Here is a 14,218-nt window from a genome sequence, read left to right on the forward strand (position 1 = left end):
AGCCTGAGCAATATAGTGGGACCTTGTCTCAAAAAATTAAAAAAATTTAAAAAAAAAAAGAATGACAAGGGTCTTACCAAATATACCCATCCAATCTTAAGGAAGGTAAAAATGGAAGAAAAAAGGAACATACAGCAGGTGGGACAGAAATAAAAACATAACAAGGCATATTTATGTCCCAAAATGTTAATAATTATATTAAATATAAATAGGCCAAATAACCCAGCTAAAAGACAAAGATGGGAAGAATAGATCAAAAAGCAAAATTCAGCTGGACATGGTGGTGCACACTTATAATTCCAGCTATTTGGGAGGCTGAGGCAGAAGACAAGTTTGAGACCATTCTGGTCAACACAGAGAAACCCTGTCTCAAAATTTAAAAAATAATAATAAAATAAGAAGGACTGAGGATGTATCTCAGTGGTAAAGTTAAAGTGCCTCTAGATTCAATCCCCCGTAGCAAAATAAATAAATAAATAAAAAATCGAAACTCAAGTCTATATTGCTTCCAAGAGACATATGTATAAGAATACAGAAAAATGGAAGGCAACATGGTGAAGAGCATGGAACATTGAATACATGATCAAAGGAGAATGAGTGCAATCCTATTAGTCAAAGTCCACTCTAAGGCCAGAAACAGAGATAAAGAGGGGAATGTCATGGAAATGAAAGTTCATTGGGAGGACATGACCATTGCAACTCTGTATGCAGTTAGTCCTGTGACTTCCAAATATCAGAATATTCATCTCATAAGAAAGGATCAGGGGGGCTGAGGTTATGGCTCAGAGAGAGAGTGTTCGCCTAGCATGCATGAGGCACTGGGCTCGATCCTCAGCACCATATTAATATATATATATATATATATATATATATATATATATATATATATATATATATATAGTCCACCTGTAACTAAAAAATATTTAAAAAAAAAACTGAAAAAAAGGATTGGGGGGCTAGGGTGTAGTTCAGTTGGTAGAGTGCTTGCCTCACATGCACAAGGCCCCGTGTTCAATCCCCAGCACCAAGAAAAAAAAGAAAAAGAAAGAAAGAAAAAAGAAAGAAAGGATTAGGGGTTGGGGTTGTGGCTCACAGCTCAGTGGTAGAGCACTTGCCTAGCATGTGTGAGGCCCTGGATTCAATTCTCAGCACTGCATATAAATAAATAAAATGAAGGTTCATTGACAACTAAAAAAAAAAAATTTTTTTTAATCAAAAACAACAACACTGAAGTTTATATATGATGGTAAATAATCCAAGTTCCTCAGAACTAAGCCTGACCCCTTACTGGGGACTTCTCATATCCTGGCTGCCTTGTGCTGTGATTTCTGAGCAACCACTGGCCCCACTCTGGCTTTTCTGCCAAACACTGAGCAGGTGTCAGGACTACAACAATGAGAAACAACAGAGCTTCCCTGGCTGCTGGCGGTGGTGTCCTCCAGTGTTTTGGGCATGGCAGAGGTGAATCAAATGACACTCACACAAGTAAGCCAGTTATGAAGTAGAGCTTCATAAAGCCTGGAGGACAGCTGGGGAGGGGGCGGGGGGGGGGTTTACCAGGCTTTGCCTTGAGGAGGTCAGGGAGGACTTCCTGCAGGCGGCAACCTCAGAGCTCTGATCTTCAAAAATCAGTTACTGCCTCCAGTGAGGGCTACCTCCAAAACCCAGCCTCTGACCCCATCCATTTATTTATTCATTTATTGAGGTCCCATGGGTAGTCAGGCATTGTTCAAGGAGGTGCTGGGCACAAAACTGGTGAAAATTCCTGTCGGGATATGGGAAAGTGAGGTGGGTGGGTGGGGTGGAGAGCAAAGCCAAAGGAGGACACCATTCTAGCAGGATTACCTGCTGGGAGCAAATTAAACAAGAGCTGGTAAGGTATAGTGCCCTGTTTCAAAATAAGATCCACAGAAACCTTCTCCCTGGGCACCTTATCACCCTCTGGCAGAGGTGCATGGAGGAAGAACTTGTAGTGGTCTTGCCCACTCTGTCGCCCACCTGGCTGTTATTGAGCGCCTCCTGTATGCACCAGGAAACCTTCGGGAAGCAGAACGTGATAGGTGGGGGGTGTTCTGCGTGCCCTTGGGCACGTGCTTCCCCTTTCGGGCCTTAGGTCTACTTCTGTAACTAGGGCTTCGGGGTGGTCATCCAGCAGTCTCATAGGTGCCCGGACCCCCAAGCCCTCTACTTCAGGAAACATTTAGTACTGTTTTCCCAACAGCCGCCAAGGTGAGAGTGCATGGAGAAGGGTGTTTATCCCCATTTTACAGATGCGCAGCGTGAAATTCTGATGGGAGCCAGGCACAGCACTGGGCTGCGCGGTAATCACGGGCGTTAAGATTCTAACCCTTGGCCCACTCGCCCCCGCCCCAAATGGCCCAGAAGCTTCTGTCCCTTTAAGAACGTCCCGCGGAGCAAAGCAGGAAGGAGGCGGAGCCTGCGCCCGGGACGGACGTGTGTGAGAACCAGTGGACGCGGCAGTCGCGGCGGTGGCGGCCAATGGTCGCGGCGGAGGCGGGGCCGGGCGCCCGAACCTGGTTCCCGAGGCGCGGCGGCCGCGGCTGGGGGCGGGGAGGGGGGCGCAGGACCCCAGGTGGGGGTCCCGGAGCCGGAGGCACGTGTCCCGGGGCGCTGGCGGGGTTGCGCCGGCCCTGGGCGCTGCCCTGGCCTGGGCTGGTCCGGAGGCCGGCGCGGCGGGGGCCGTAGCCGATGGGCGGGGCGAAGGGGCCGTGGGGGAGGCGAGCTGGGGGCGCGGGGGTCGGCAGTGTCCTAGGGGGCGCAGCCAGGCGCTGGCGGCAGGGGGTAGGGGCCGCGGGGCGCGGAGGAGAGCCGGTCTGGCGGCTGTAGACGCGGACGTGCTGGGCTGGGGGCGCCCAAGGGGTGCGGGGTCGGGGCCCCAGATTAGTGGCGTCAGACCGGCCTGGGGCGTTGGGGGCTGGGGTGGGTGGTTGACGGAGGGCCAGACCCAGGTAGGGGGCGTCCGGAGAGCGTAGGGCGTTATGGGATTGGGAGCGAGACGTCTGGGGACACCCGGGTGTTTACGGGGCGACAGCGCGGCTGTGGGGGGGCTGGCCCTGACTGGGGGTGGTGGTGGGGGAGGCCCATTTGTGTGGGCGCAGGGGATTGTGGGGGTGGGCGCTGGGAGGGTCTCAGAATGGGGCTCCGATCCCGGAAGGAGCCTGGCAGGTGAGGATTATAGAGGAGGGGATGCTGTGGGTGAGTGATGGCTGGTCTCCTGAGCTTGGGGCCTGGGGGAGGGGGCCTAGCTCGGATTGGTGATAGGACAGCCAGGGGTGGGGGCTCCTATAGGCCTTGGGCAAGGGAGACAGGCCTGGGGCAAGGAAAAAGCTGTGGAATGCCTTGGGGGTGGGGGGGTGTCTCTCCTACTCTGAAGGCTGCTTTGAGAGGTTGGGTAGGAGGCTGGATGGCTAGAGAAAGGTCTCCCTTGGCGGGAGGGCGGGTAGGGGGAGATTGAGGCTGGGGTCATTAGCTTCAGGGTGTGGGAGCATGGGGGTTCTAGGTGATTTGGGCTAGTGCTGGTGGGGAGGGGGATCTCTTTGGGAGATGGGACAATTGGGAGTAGAAAGCCCTGGTAATGATTCAACTTCACAAGTGGCTCAGAGGCTATAAAAATGGCTTCCCCAAGGCCTCAGGGGCTGTTCCCAACCAAAAAAACAAACAAATGAAAAAAACCCAGTGACTCTTTATTGGCATTTAATCAGATAAAGCCCCAGGGATTGGAACCCCATGTTTCAATTCTGCCCCTGCACTTGGCTTGCTCTGGGACTTCGGGCAAATGGCTATGCCCCACTGGGCCTCAATTTCCTTTTCTGCAGTTGGGGGTGGAGTTCCCTACTTCCTGAGGTGTTTATAAAGATTAAATAATAATTCGTTCTAATAATAATTAACACTGATGCTCAGGGCTTGATGTGTGGGTTGTTAATTTTTTTCAACAAGCCTGGGTTTGTTGTTATACCCACTATATAGATGAGGAAACTGAGGGCCACAATCCCTGAGTCACACAGCAGGCGATCAGCTTGCAGGGAATGGGTGGTGCGGATAATTTGAGAGGCTAGGTGGGATTCTTACTCCCATCTGTAACCCTTCTCAGGGCCAGTTCCCGTCCCCCCAGCAGTATGGCATCCTGTGCGGAGCCCTCAGAGCCCACTGCCCCACCGCCTTCTGTCCCACCACTTGAAGACTTCGAGGTGCTGGATGGGGTTGAGGATGCAGAGGGTGAGGAGGAAGAGGAGGAAGAGGATGATGATGACCTGAGTGAGCTGCCACCTCTGGAGGACATGGGACAGTCCACTCTGGAGGAGGCTGAGCAGCCTGGGGCCCTGGCCCGAGAGTTCCTGGCCGCCATGGAGCCAGAGCCTGCCCCAGCCCCGGCTCCAGAAGAGTGGCTGGACATCCTGGGTAAGGAGCAGGGGTGGTTTGGGTTGAGCCACAGCCCAGACAGCTCAGGGTGCAGAGTGACCTTGGACCAGGCCTTCTCATCCCCTGAGCCTTGTTTCTCATCTCTGCTGTGAGGGTTGAAAGTAACCTGGTAACTATGGTGATTGTCAGCCAGTGACAACTGCTTGAGATGCTTCATGTTCATGAACTCCATTCATTCTCTGTCTGTCTGTCTCTCTCTCTCTCTCTCTCTCTCTCACACACACACACACACACACACACCCCATGTGCTGTGTCTCTTTTTCCCAGAACTGTTAGCAGCGGCCCAGAGAGGCTGAGTCACCTGCCCAGAGCCACACAGCTAGTGTGCTGATTGCCAGCGACTCCTAACCCCTACTGCATCTTTTCTGGGCAATTGTCTGACACGTGCCAATCCCTGAAAAATGCACCCTGAGGTCAAATAGATCTGAAGAATGTCCTGTTCATCCCTCTGGCTGGTTTACAGTACTCATTACTATTCTTTTTCTCCCCCTGGTGCCGGGGATTGAACCCAGGGCCTCACACCTGCTAGGCAAGCTCTGTACCACTGAATTGCACCCATAGCCCTTTTATTTTGTTTTGAGACAAAACAAAATAAAAGAGCCTAAGGCTGTTGCCTAAGGCTGGCTTTGGAGTGTCCCACCCTGTCTGACTTCCTTACTGTTCTTAAATGCTTTATATCTGTAAAGTACCATTAGCAATTATTGTTATATTTGGGGGAGGATTTTTTTATTTTTATTTTTTGCTGCAGTTCTGGGGATGGAACCCAAGGCCTTGAATGTGCAAGTGCTCTACCACTGAGCTCCTGCCCAGCCCCTCCTGAGCTTGGGGCCTGGGGGAGGGGGCCTCATTATCATTCTAAATGTTCAAAGAAGTCCTGCAAAGAAAGACACTCACATTTCCTCCTCTTCCTTGTGCTATTTCAGAATTCTGAAAACAAGACAAATGTTAATATTCTGTAGAAAATAAGTTGCCACTAATCCTGATATCCGACATACTAAATGATTATTGCTCTTATGATAAATGATCCATCATCACCACTGTTGATAATACCAGTGGGCTACGGGTGTGGGTGAGTGGTAAAGCACTCTGGGTTCAATCCCCAGTACAGGGGGAAAGAATTTACTCCCTCCCCAACACCAGGTCCTGGTGTTCTGGCTGGTGTTCCTGAGTCCTGGCTGGCATGTCACTGGATCCTTCCAGCAGCCCTTTCCGATTCCATCCCCGTTAATGGAGAATGGGCTCCATGAGGCCAAGACACTTGCCCAAGGTCACCCAGCCTCCCTAGGTGTAGTAGAGTTGGGCAAGTTGTTTCCCAAGGGTGTTAAGTGTGAGAGCTGCGAGCTCCCCCTTGGAGCACTAATGTGACACTGTATTTGTGCAGCCTCTTTCTGAGGTCAGAGTTGGGGCCTCCAGGCAGGGACTGTGTAGCACCTTGGGAGAGCACTTGCCTAGCATGTGGGAAGCCCTGGGTTTCACTCCCAGCATCTCAGAAAACCGGAAAAAAAAAAAAAAAAAGATTTGGGGTTTTCATTTTCCAGACAGAGAATCAGCCCTTGAGGGGATGTGGTTTGCCCGGAGTCCACCCTAGGGGAGGAGGCAGGGCCTGGCCGTGACTGTGACTTCCAGCCTGTCCGTCATCAGAGCCCACAAACCTTATGACCCAGGGGTCTGTCAGATCACTGGGTCTCAGACTGAATGCTAGGTGTGTACAAGTAGGGGTGTAGCACAGACATTTAGAATTTTCTAGAATATTTCAGAATAAGGGTGGCTTCATCAGTGTCTCTAATCTTTAGATTAGAATCCACTCAGACTTGCAAAGTATTCTAGAGCATCAGAAAGTGGCAGGGTGTAGGCCAGCGTGGGAACTGAGCGCCTGGCCACAGACCATGGCTGCCCTCTTGCACAGCAGTCTTTGCCCTCGCTGCCCTGGGGCTCTGTTTGGAGGAAACCTGGGGGAGCTCTGAGGAAGGCCCAGCTCAGGTCACCTGCCCTCTCTCTACTCTGTTGTCTGCCGTCTAACGTGGGTGCTGGAAGCAGTCATCCCAGCAGCTGCCGTGGGTGGCAGGCTCCTGAGTGCCTTTGCAGGGGTGCTGAGCCTTGTTCCTGCTCAGCTGGCATTGGCGTTGGCTGTTTGGTGGTTCCTGGGATGGCCTGGGGCATGGGAGAGACAGCAGCTGGAGTGGCTGCGAGTGTGGACAGTGGTCTCCTCTGAAATCCCGGCGGCATCAGGAGCTACTTTTGCTCACAAGCCCTTTGACTCTGTTTAATATTTAAACTCGGTGCACGTCGTACTTCCGTAGAGACGTACTCGCAGCACAGCAGTGGTTACAAACCAAGCAAGGGCTTGCTGGGTGCCCCTGGGAGGCCCTGTGACTGATCCATTTCATGGCTGGGTAAACTGAGGCCCAGACATCCCAGGGCTGGGATTTGAAGCCGGAGGAGGGGTCTACTCCAGTGTCTCTTCTGGACCTCTCTGTCTGGAACAGCTGTTGGTCACTGAGCCAGTTCCTAGCACCAGCATCTTCACCCCTAAATCTGTCCTGTTGGAGCTGGGGAAGTGCCTCAGTGGCAGTGCACTTGCCCAGCAAGGCCCAGGGTTCCATCCCCAGCAGCAGAAAACAGATCTGCCATGCCCACTGTCCAGCCTCCTTGGGTCAGCTGGCCTGGCAGTGGCAGGGTGGTCATCATGTGTTTAGCTTGCACCCTCTGCAGCCAGCAGAGCTTGGCGGGAGCTTGGGGACATAGGGCCACCCAATGACAGGTTCGTGTCCCTGCTTCCTGGCAGGGAATGGGCTGTTGAGAAAGAAGACACTGGTTCCGGGCCCACCTGGCTCAAGCCGACCTGCTAAGGGGCAAGTGGTCACCGTGCAGCTGCAGATGTCGCTGGAGAATGGCACACGGGTACAGGAGGAGCCAGAGCTGGTGTTCACCTTGGGCGACTGCGACGTCATCCAGGTTGGAGAGGGAGGAGGTGGGTGGGGGCAGGATGGGCACCTTGCCAGGTTGGGCCGTACCTGAGTCCCTCTGGCCCTGTCCACCCCAGGCCCTGGACCTTAGTGTCCCCCTCATGGACGTGGGTGAGACGGCCATGGTTACTGCTGACTCCAAGTACTGCTACGGCCCCCAGGGCAGGTGAGCGCCACCACATGGTCCCAGCCAAGTGGGGGACGCTGGTGGGGTGTCCCCTGGCCCTCCCTGTCTGCCTGCTCACTTTATAGAAGAGGCGACTGAGACTTAGGGAAGAACACCTGCTAGCCAAGTCACGCAGCTCAGGGGTGGCAAGGTGACTTCCCTGTTTCACCGAGGAGGGGTGGCGATGGGCACAGCTGGAACTTGAGGCCCTTCCCTCCTGCCCCAGAGTCAACCCAGCGAGCCTGGGCGAGGGCCAGTGCCGCCGGGTCTGAGTGCGCCCGCCTGCCCCACCTCCCCAGCAGGAGCCCCTACATCCCCCCGCACGCGGCCCTGTGCCTGGAGGTCACCCTGAAGACGGCCGTGGATGGGCCTGACCTGGAGATGCTGACAGGGCAGGAGAGGGTGGCCCTGGCCAACCGGAAGCGGGAGTGTGGCAACGCCCACTACCAGCGAGCGGACTTCGTGCTGGCCGCCAACTCCTACGACCTTGCCATTAAGGCCATCACGTCCAGCGCCAAAGGTGACCGACTGGCTCTGGGTCAGATCCCCACCACCACCCCACAGAGGTGTTCCTCCAGCTCAGCTTAGAAGCCCCCAGCCCCAGGGTCCTGGGCTCGGAACACTAAACCCTCCAGACGGGGCCCCTCCAGCCTTGATGTACCCGAGGCCAGTGGGAATGTCGCGGAAGGCGGGTGAACGATGGGCCATGGCAGGTGGCATCAGTCCCTGTGCCCCTCCAACACTCCCTCCGTGAGGTGCCAAGAATCAGACGCTGGAGCCTGGGGAAGGTGTGGCCTGGCCTCGTAGAGACGGGAGGACCGAGCTCCCCGACCCTGGTGGATGGCAGCCGGCGCGCCTCACAGGCGCCGTCCTGGGGGCTGGTGGTGCAGTGACCACTGTCCTCCACAGTGGACATGACTTTTGAGGAGGAGGAGCAGCTCCTGCAGTTGAAGGTGAAGTGTCTGAACAACCTGGCCGCCTCGCAGCTGAAGCTGGACCACTACCGCGCCGCCCTGCGCTCCTGCAGCCTGGTGCTCGAGCACCAGCCCGACAACATCAAGGCGCTCTTCCGCAAGGGCAAGGTGGGCCGCCCAGCCGAGTCCCCAGCCCCGTGACCGGGAAAGACAGGCGTCAGCCAGCTGAGCTTTCTGGGGTGCAGGTGGGAAACAGGCCTACAGAGGTACAGGGGTGTAGCCTGGGTCCCGCTGACTGGTTGGCTGAGGCTAGACCTAAATCCCCGCTTCTCCGGCCCCTTGCTTCTGTCCCAGGGCCGCTCTCCCTTGTGTTTCATCCTCTGTGACTCTGTCTCCTTCTCCTTCAGAGCACAAGCCGAGTCCTGGTCTGGGCCCTTGGGGCCCTGAGTCATCTGGTTGTCCCCTTCCTCCAGTTCCTCTGCTCTCTCACCTCCTGCCCCAGGACCTTGGTCAGGCTGTGCCCTGTGCCTCAGGTCGCTGTACCCCAGGACCTGCCTGGGTCTCTTAGATCTGGTTCAGGTTTTGCTTTTCCTTTTTGCTGTGCGTGGTGCTGGGGGCAGAACCCAGGGCCTCACATGTGCCGGGCAAGCACTCTACCCTGAGCTGCACCGCCAGCTCCTATTCAGGATTTTGCTCTGATGTCACCACTTCAGGAGGCCCTCCCCACCTGCCTCCTCCCCTGCCCTGTCATCTCTTCATTTTTGCTATGTCACCTTCTGATAGATAGCACATGGAGGTGTCTTGCTGTCTATCTGCACTCCAGGCAGTGGATCCAGGGCACTTGCTGAATTGCTTAGGGCCTCACTAAGTTGCTGACGCTGGCCTCGAACTTGCAATTTTCTTACCTCAGCCTTCTGAGTCGCTGGGATTATAGGCATGTGCCACCATGTCTGGCTGTTGTCAGCTGGTTTCTAATTTGGGGTGGCAGTAGCATCTACTGTTTGAAAGTGAAAGAAACCCACTTGAACAGGTTCAAGCAAAAAGGAGAGATTGTTGGTTCATGAAACTCTCCTGTCCAGGGTAGCTAGCTTCAGGCACGGTGAGATCCAGGCATTCCCAGTGACGTGGGGATGCTGTGCCTTTGTGCCGTGGACTTCCCTCAGGCTCCTTAACCCTCACCCCTCACCTTCACCCCAGCTCCAAAAAGCTCCCCAAAGCTCCAGAATTTTATTCTTTTCCTTAGCCACCGGCTTCCCAGTGGTACTGCCCCTTTCAGGCTGGATCTCACTGACCTCCTTGGGTCACATGCCTGGCCTCAAGTCATTCACTGTGGCCTGAACTTCCCTCATGGGAAGTTCCTCGAGGCCATAAGGGAAGGAGGCAAGGAAGGGGGCACCCAGGCGTCCAGCTCAGGCTAAGCCAGACACACAGGGAGAGGGGACAGTGCTGTGCCAGCTGTAGCACTCGGAAGCCAAGGGCATGGGCGCATACAGAGGGGCCTGGAACCTGGGCTCCTGCTGGAGACGGTGGGGACTGGTCAGGGGGCCAGGAGCACAGGGCTGGGCCTCTTGAAGGAGAGCAAGCCTGCCGTGGTCCCCAGGATGGCGCCCTTTCCCCACAGGTGCTGGCTCAGCAAGGCGAGTACAGTGAGGCCATCCCCATCCTGAGGGCAGCCCTGAAGCTGGAACCGTCCAACAAGGTGAGTAGGACAGGGGTGTCCCAAGGACTTGCTTTGTGGGGCTATCTGGGAAGTCTTGCCTGCAGTCTGCCGTAAGTTTTTCTTCGTGTGGCTCTCTGGTGTTCCCAGTGGGCAGGGGACGGGCAGCTAAAGGCCCCTGGCCAGCTTGCTAAGTCCCCGTGACCCCACATGGACAGGCTGGACTCACGCTGCCAGCCCTCCCGGGGCTGAGGGCACCACCTTCCTGGCCAGGGCCTGTGTCCTTGGCCTTCCCTCTGGGACCTTCCCCTCCCTGGCTGTCTTGTGCTCTGCACCGTCTACCCCATTCCTTTGGGCAACGGGGACAGCAGTCCCCTCTTTGGTGAAGCACAGAGTGGGCAGACCGAAGCCCCAGGTCCCAGTGGTCCTGGCCCACAGCAGCCGGCAGAGCAGCCAACTTGACGGGGTGGCCGCCGCGGCCTGTGCCCGCCCTGCCCACGGCCCCCTCCCACAGACGATCCACGCGGAGCTGTCCAAGCTGGTGAAGAAGCACGCGGCGCAGCGCAGCACGGAGACGGCCCTCTACCGGAAGATGTTGGGCAACCCCAGTCGGCTGCCGGCCAAGTGTCCCGGCAAGGGCGCCTGGGTGAGCAGTGCCGTGGGCACAGGACCCTGAGGTCCAGGGCCCGCAGGTAGAGAGTGGGACGCTTCTCATCCCGCACCTGCCGGAGTCCTCTGTCACCGGCTGTGCCGGGGAAGCTGGGGACGCAGAGGCCCAGCCCTACGCAGACCAGCGCTGAGTCCCTGGATTGGCGCTGAGGGACCTGGGTGGGGGTGGGGCTCTTTGGGAACAAGGTGGTGACCTGGGGAGGGAGCTTAGAGTTTGGGTTTCTGTGAGTGAGGAAAGGCTTGGCCAGCAGGGATTTGCCAGGAGGCCTGTTTGAAGCACGGTGGGAGCAGAGGCCCAGGAAGCCAGTCGTGGCTGCCCTCTGCCATCTTGGTCACCTTCTCCCCTTTATTCACAGTCCATCCCGTGGAAGTGGCTGTTTGGGGCGACTGCCGTGGCTCTGGGGGGCGTGGCGCTCTCTGTGGTCATCGCTGCCAGGAACTGATGGCCCAGGTGGCTGCCACCCCTCTGCACACCGTGGACCCACCCTGCACTCCTCACTCCCTGGCTCCCTGTCCTCTGTCCTCTGTGGCCTGGCCCCCTCCTCTGGGTCGGGGAAGCAAGGATCGGGGGTCGCAAAGCCCAGAGAGCAAGAGGGACTGAGACCCCACAGGAGGCAGTGAGGGGCAGCCCAGAGGGAGGGCCTTGTCCCTGCAGACCCAGCTCCGCTTCCCCACCCCTGTCCGTGGGGTTCGGTCCCCCGTGGCCGGCCTCGGTTTCCCCTCCTCAGTAGGCCTGGGGCAGCCCACCCCGCCCAGTTCCCACCTGACCGCCAGCCCTTCCTGCCCTGCCTGCCGCCCTCTGTCCAGGCTCCCCCACAGTGAAATAAAGCCTCCACCCGCGCTGCGGCCTCCAGAGCCTCTTTCATTGCCACTTGGGCTGGGGTTCCTCCAGGGTCACGCAGCACTGTGGGCTAGCGGGGCAGGCTAGAGTTGGGGCCTCCCCTTAGGGCCAAAGACCTGCTTTACAGAGGGAAGAACAGCCTGGAGAAGTGGGGCGACGTAGCAGGGGAACCGCCTGCCCAGCTCTACCTGTCACCCGGCCTCATGAACCTTTGTTCTCATTGAGGGTCAGGGACCCCAGCAGGCCCTGACGCGAGCCTGGAGGATCACCCCTTGCTTCAGTGATGTGTCACAGGCACCAGGTTCCTGGCCTCCGAGGAGCTGGATGAGCAGCTGGGGTGTGAGAGTACTTGCCCTGGATTTCATTCCCAGTACGGAAAAAAAAGATGGGACCCAGGAGAAGGGTGTGAACACCTGAGTGGGGGTCCAGGGGTGTGGCTGGGGATCCAGGAAGGCCTCTCCCAGGTAGTGCTGTGCACTGAGACCTCAGTGGCCACAGGGGTGTGCTTGTGCAGCTAGCCAACAACCCTGACCATGTGGCAGCACAATGGGTGCAAAGGCCCTGGGGCAGGATCAGGCCAGCGTGTTGGGAGATTGGTGAGGGTGACTAGCCAGCAATGCCGGACTGTGCAGGGCCCTGGGCAGGAGCTACCTCCAATCCCACTGGACTCTCCCCACCACCTGGGACTGGAAATGCCTCCTGTGAGTTGCCCATCATGATAGCCTGCATGGGAAGAGCCAGCATCGGGCATCACAGCTCATTGGCTCTTCCTGCTGCTCCATCCTGCCTCCAGGAATGAGGAAGTCCCCAAAAGTAGACCTCCACAGGTATCATGTACACCTGTCCCCACAGGATCTGAATCTGTGCCTTATTTCCAGGCCGTTTCTGCCATCGGAATGGCTATCGGGGGTAGAAAGCCACAGGTGGCTTGAGCCTGTGCCTCCTTTCTAGTGTCAGTCCCCTTTGGTGTCTCTGTCCCCTGGAAGGGGCCTTCCCTGGAGGCGTGGCTGCAGTTCCCTCAATCGGAACGCCCTGCCTTTCTCATTCTCACTGACCTGGCCAATGCCCAGCTCTCAGGCACTGGCTGGGCAGCTGATCCTAGATGGTTGGGTGACCTTCCAGCTGGTCGTATGTGACCGTCACTGCTGTCATTCCCAAGTGCTGACCGTGTGCTGGAGAAGCCTCAGTACTCGGCTCCCTGTTCTTTGACCACTTTTGTATATTCTGGGGACAAGTCCTTTGTCACAGAAGGGATTGTGACTTCTTTCATCACTCGTGGCTCACTTTTAAATTATATCTCCCAAAAAGCAGATGTTTAAAATTACAATGAAGTTCAGTTTTTCAGTTTGGTTTTTCTTGTGCTTCCTGTGCAGGCAGTGTTTGCTGAGCCCAAGTTTGCAAGATTTTCCACATTTGTTTTTTTTCCTTTGGGGTGTGTGTGAGTGTGTGTGTGTGTGTGTGTGTGTAACTGCGGGCCTTGCACATGCTAGGCAAGTGTTCTATCTCTAGCCACACCCCAGCCCTTAGATTTGTTTTCTAAATATCAGTCTCAGTCCATTTGCTGTTGCTAAAACTGCATACCTGAGACAAGAACCTTTATAAAGCAGGGAGGTTTAGCTCTCAGTTCTGGAGGCTGGGGAGTCCAAAAGCATGCTGCTGGCATCTGGCAAGGGCCCCTTGTCTGGTAACTGGCGCTGGACATTGCATGATGAGGCAGCAGACATGCCAACTCTGGTCTCTTTCTAACAAAGCCAAGGCAGGGGCCCCATCATGACCCCATCTAATCCTAATTACTCCCCAAAGGGCCCCATGCATCAATGTAGGAACTTGGGGATTCTTCCCAACATTGCACTGTGGGGGACATTCAAGACATCACAACCCCTTGTGGCTTAGATTGGCCTATGATTTACTTTGAGTTCACGTTATGTTTCAGTTTTTGTTTGCAGTGCTGGCGCCGGAATCCAGGGCTCTGCATGCTAGGCTGGCGCTCTGCCGCTGAGCCCCGTCCCCATCCCTGAGTAATATTTGTGGTGTGAGTTTAGGGTTGAGGTTGATGTCTATAGGGCTGTCCATTTGTGGTGTGTGTGTGTGTGTGTGTGTGTGTGTGTGTGTAGATGGACACAATAACTTCATTTTATCTATTTTTTCTGTAGTCCTGAGGATTGAACCCAGTGCCTCACACATGTGAGGCAAATACTCGTTAACTGAGCTACAATCCAAGCCCCTCTCCAGTTGTTCTTGAAAAGTCTGTGGGGAAGACTTTGTTTCTCCTAGCTTGTGACTGTGACTGACCATTTGGGCATGGTGGCACTCTCCTCTAATCCCAGCAGCTCTAGAGGCTGAGGCAGGAGGATCACAGGTTCAAAGCCAGCCTCAGCAACTTGATGAGGACCTAAGCAGCTCAGCCAGACCCTGTCTCTAAATAAAAGACAAAACAAACAAACTGGAGTGAGGCTCAACGGCTAACCTGGTTAGTTTGTCCCCAGTACCCTCCCAAATCAGTTGACCAGCTGGGTACAGTGGCACGCTTCTATAATCCTAGCAACTCTGGAGGCTGAGGCAGGA

The 14,218-nt window shown here is 55.8% G+C and overlaps 1 protein-coding gene across 3 annotated transcripts; it reads left to right on the top strand.

The window, feature by feature from the left end:
• Positions 1-2,472: 2,472 nt before the first annotated feature.
• Positions 2,473-11,654, top strand: Fkbp8 (FKBP prolyl isomerase 8). 3 transcript variants are annotated; one of them, XM_046436487.2, is made up of 9 exons: positions 2,473-2,593; positions 4,112-4,419; positions 7,226-7,395; positions 7,484-7,572; positions 7,872-8,092; positions 8,482-8,654; positions 10,108-10,185; positions 10,658-10,789; positions 11,169-11,654. In XM_046436487.2, exons 2-9 carry the CDS (start codon positions 4,137-4,139, stop codon positions 11,253-11,255), a joined length of 1,233 nt encoding a protein of 410 aa, XP_046292443.1. In that variant the 5' UTR covers positions 2,473-2,593; positions 4,112-4,136; the 3' UTR covers positions 11,256-11,654. The 3 variants fall into 3 exon arrangements, with proteins under 3 accessions (XP_046292443.1, XP_046292442.1, XP_046292441.1); XM_046436486.2 differs by having other exon boundaries at positions 2,488-2,614; XM_046436485.2 differs by lacking the exon at positions 2,473-2,593 and having other exon boundaries at positions 7,875-8,092.
• The last annotated feature ends 2,564 nt before the right edge of the window (positions 11,655-14,218 follow it).

Source organism: Marmota monax, unplaced genomic scaffold, assembly GCF_021218885.2.
Source record: "Marmota monax isolate L192 unplaced genomic scaffold, Marmota_monax_Labrador192_F-V1.1 WCK01_AAM20220418_F8-fsc00021, whole genome shotgun sequence".
Taxonomy (NCBI): Eukaryota; Metazoa; Chordata; class Mammalia; order Rodentia; family Sciuridae; genus Marmota; species Marmota monax.

What these genes read in the sequence shown, in the direction of transcription:
- Fkbp8 (XM_046436487.2), top strand. Translation starts at nt 4,137, where the DNA reads ATGGCATCCTGTGCGGAGCCCTCAGAGCCCACTGCCCCACCGCCTTCT. An exon ending in TGCTACGGCCCCCAGGGCAG is followed by an intron (nt 7,573 to 7,871) that starts GTGAGCGCCACC and finishes CCACCTCCCCAG; the next exon opens with CAGGAGCCCCTACATCCCCC. An exon ending in CGCTCTTCCGCAAGGGCAAG is followed by an intron (nt 8,655 to 10,107) that starts GTGGGCCGCCCA and finishes CTTTCCCCACAG; the next exon opens with GTGCTGGCTCAGCAAGGCGA.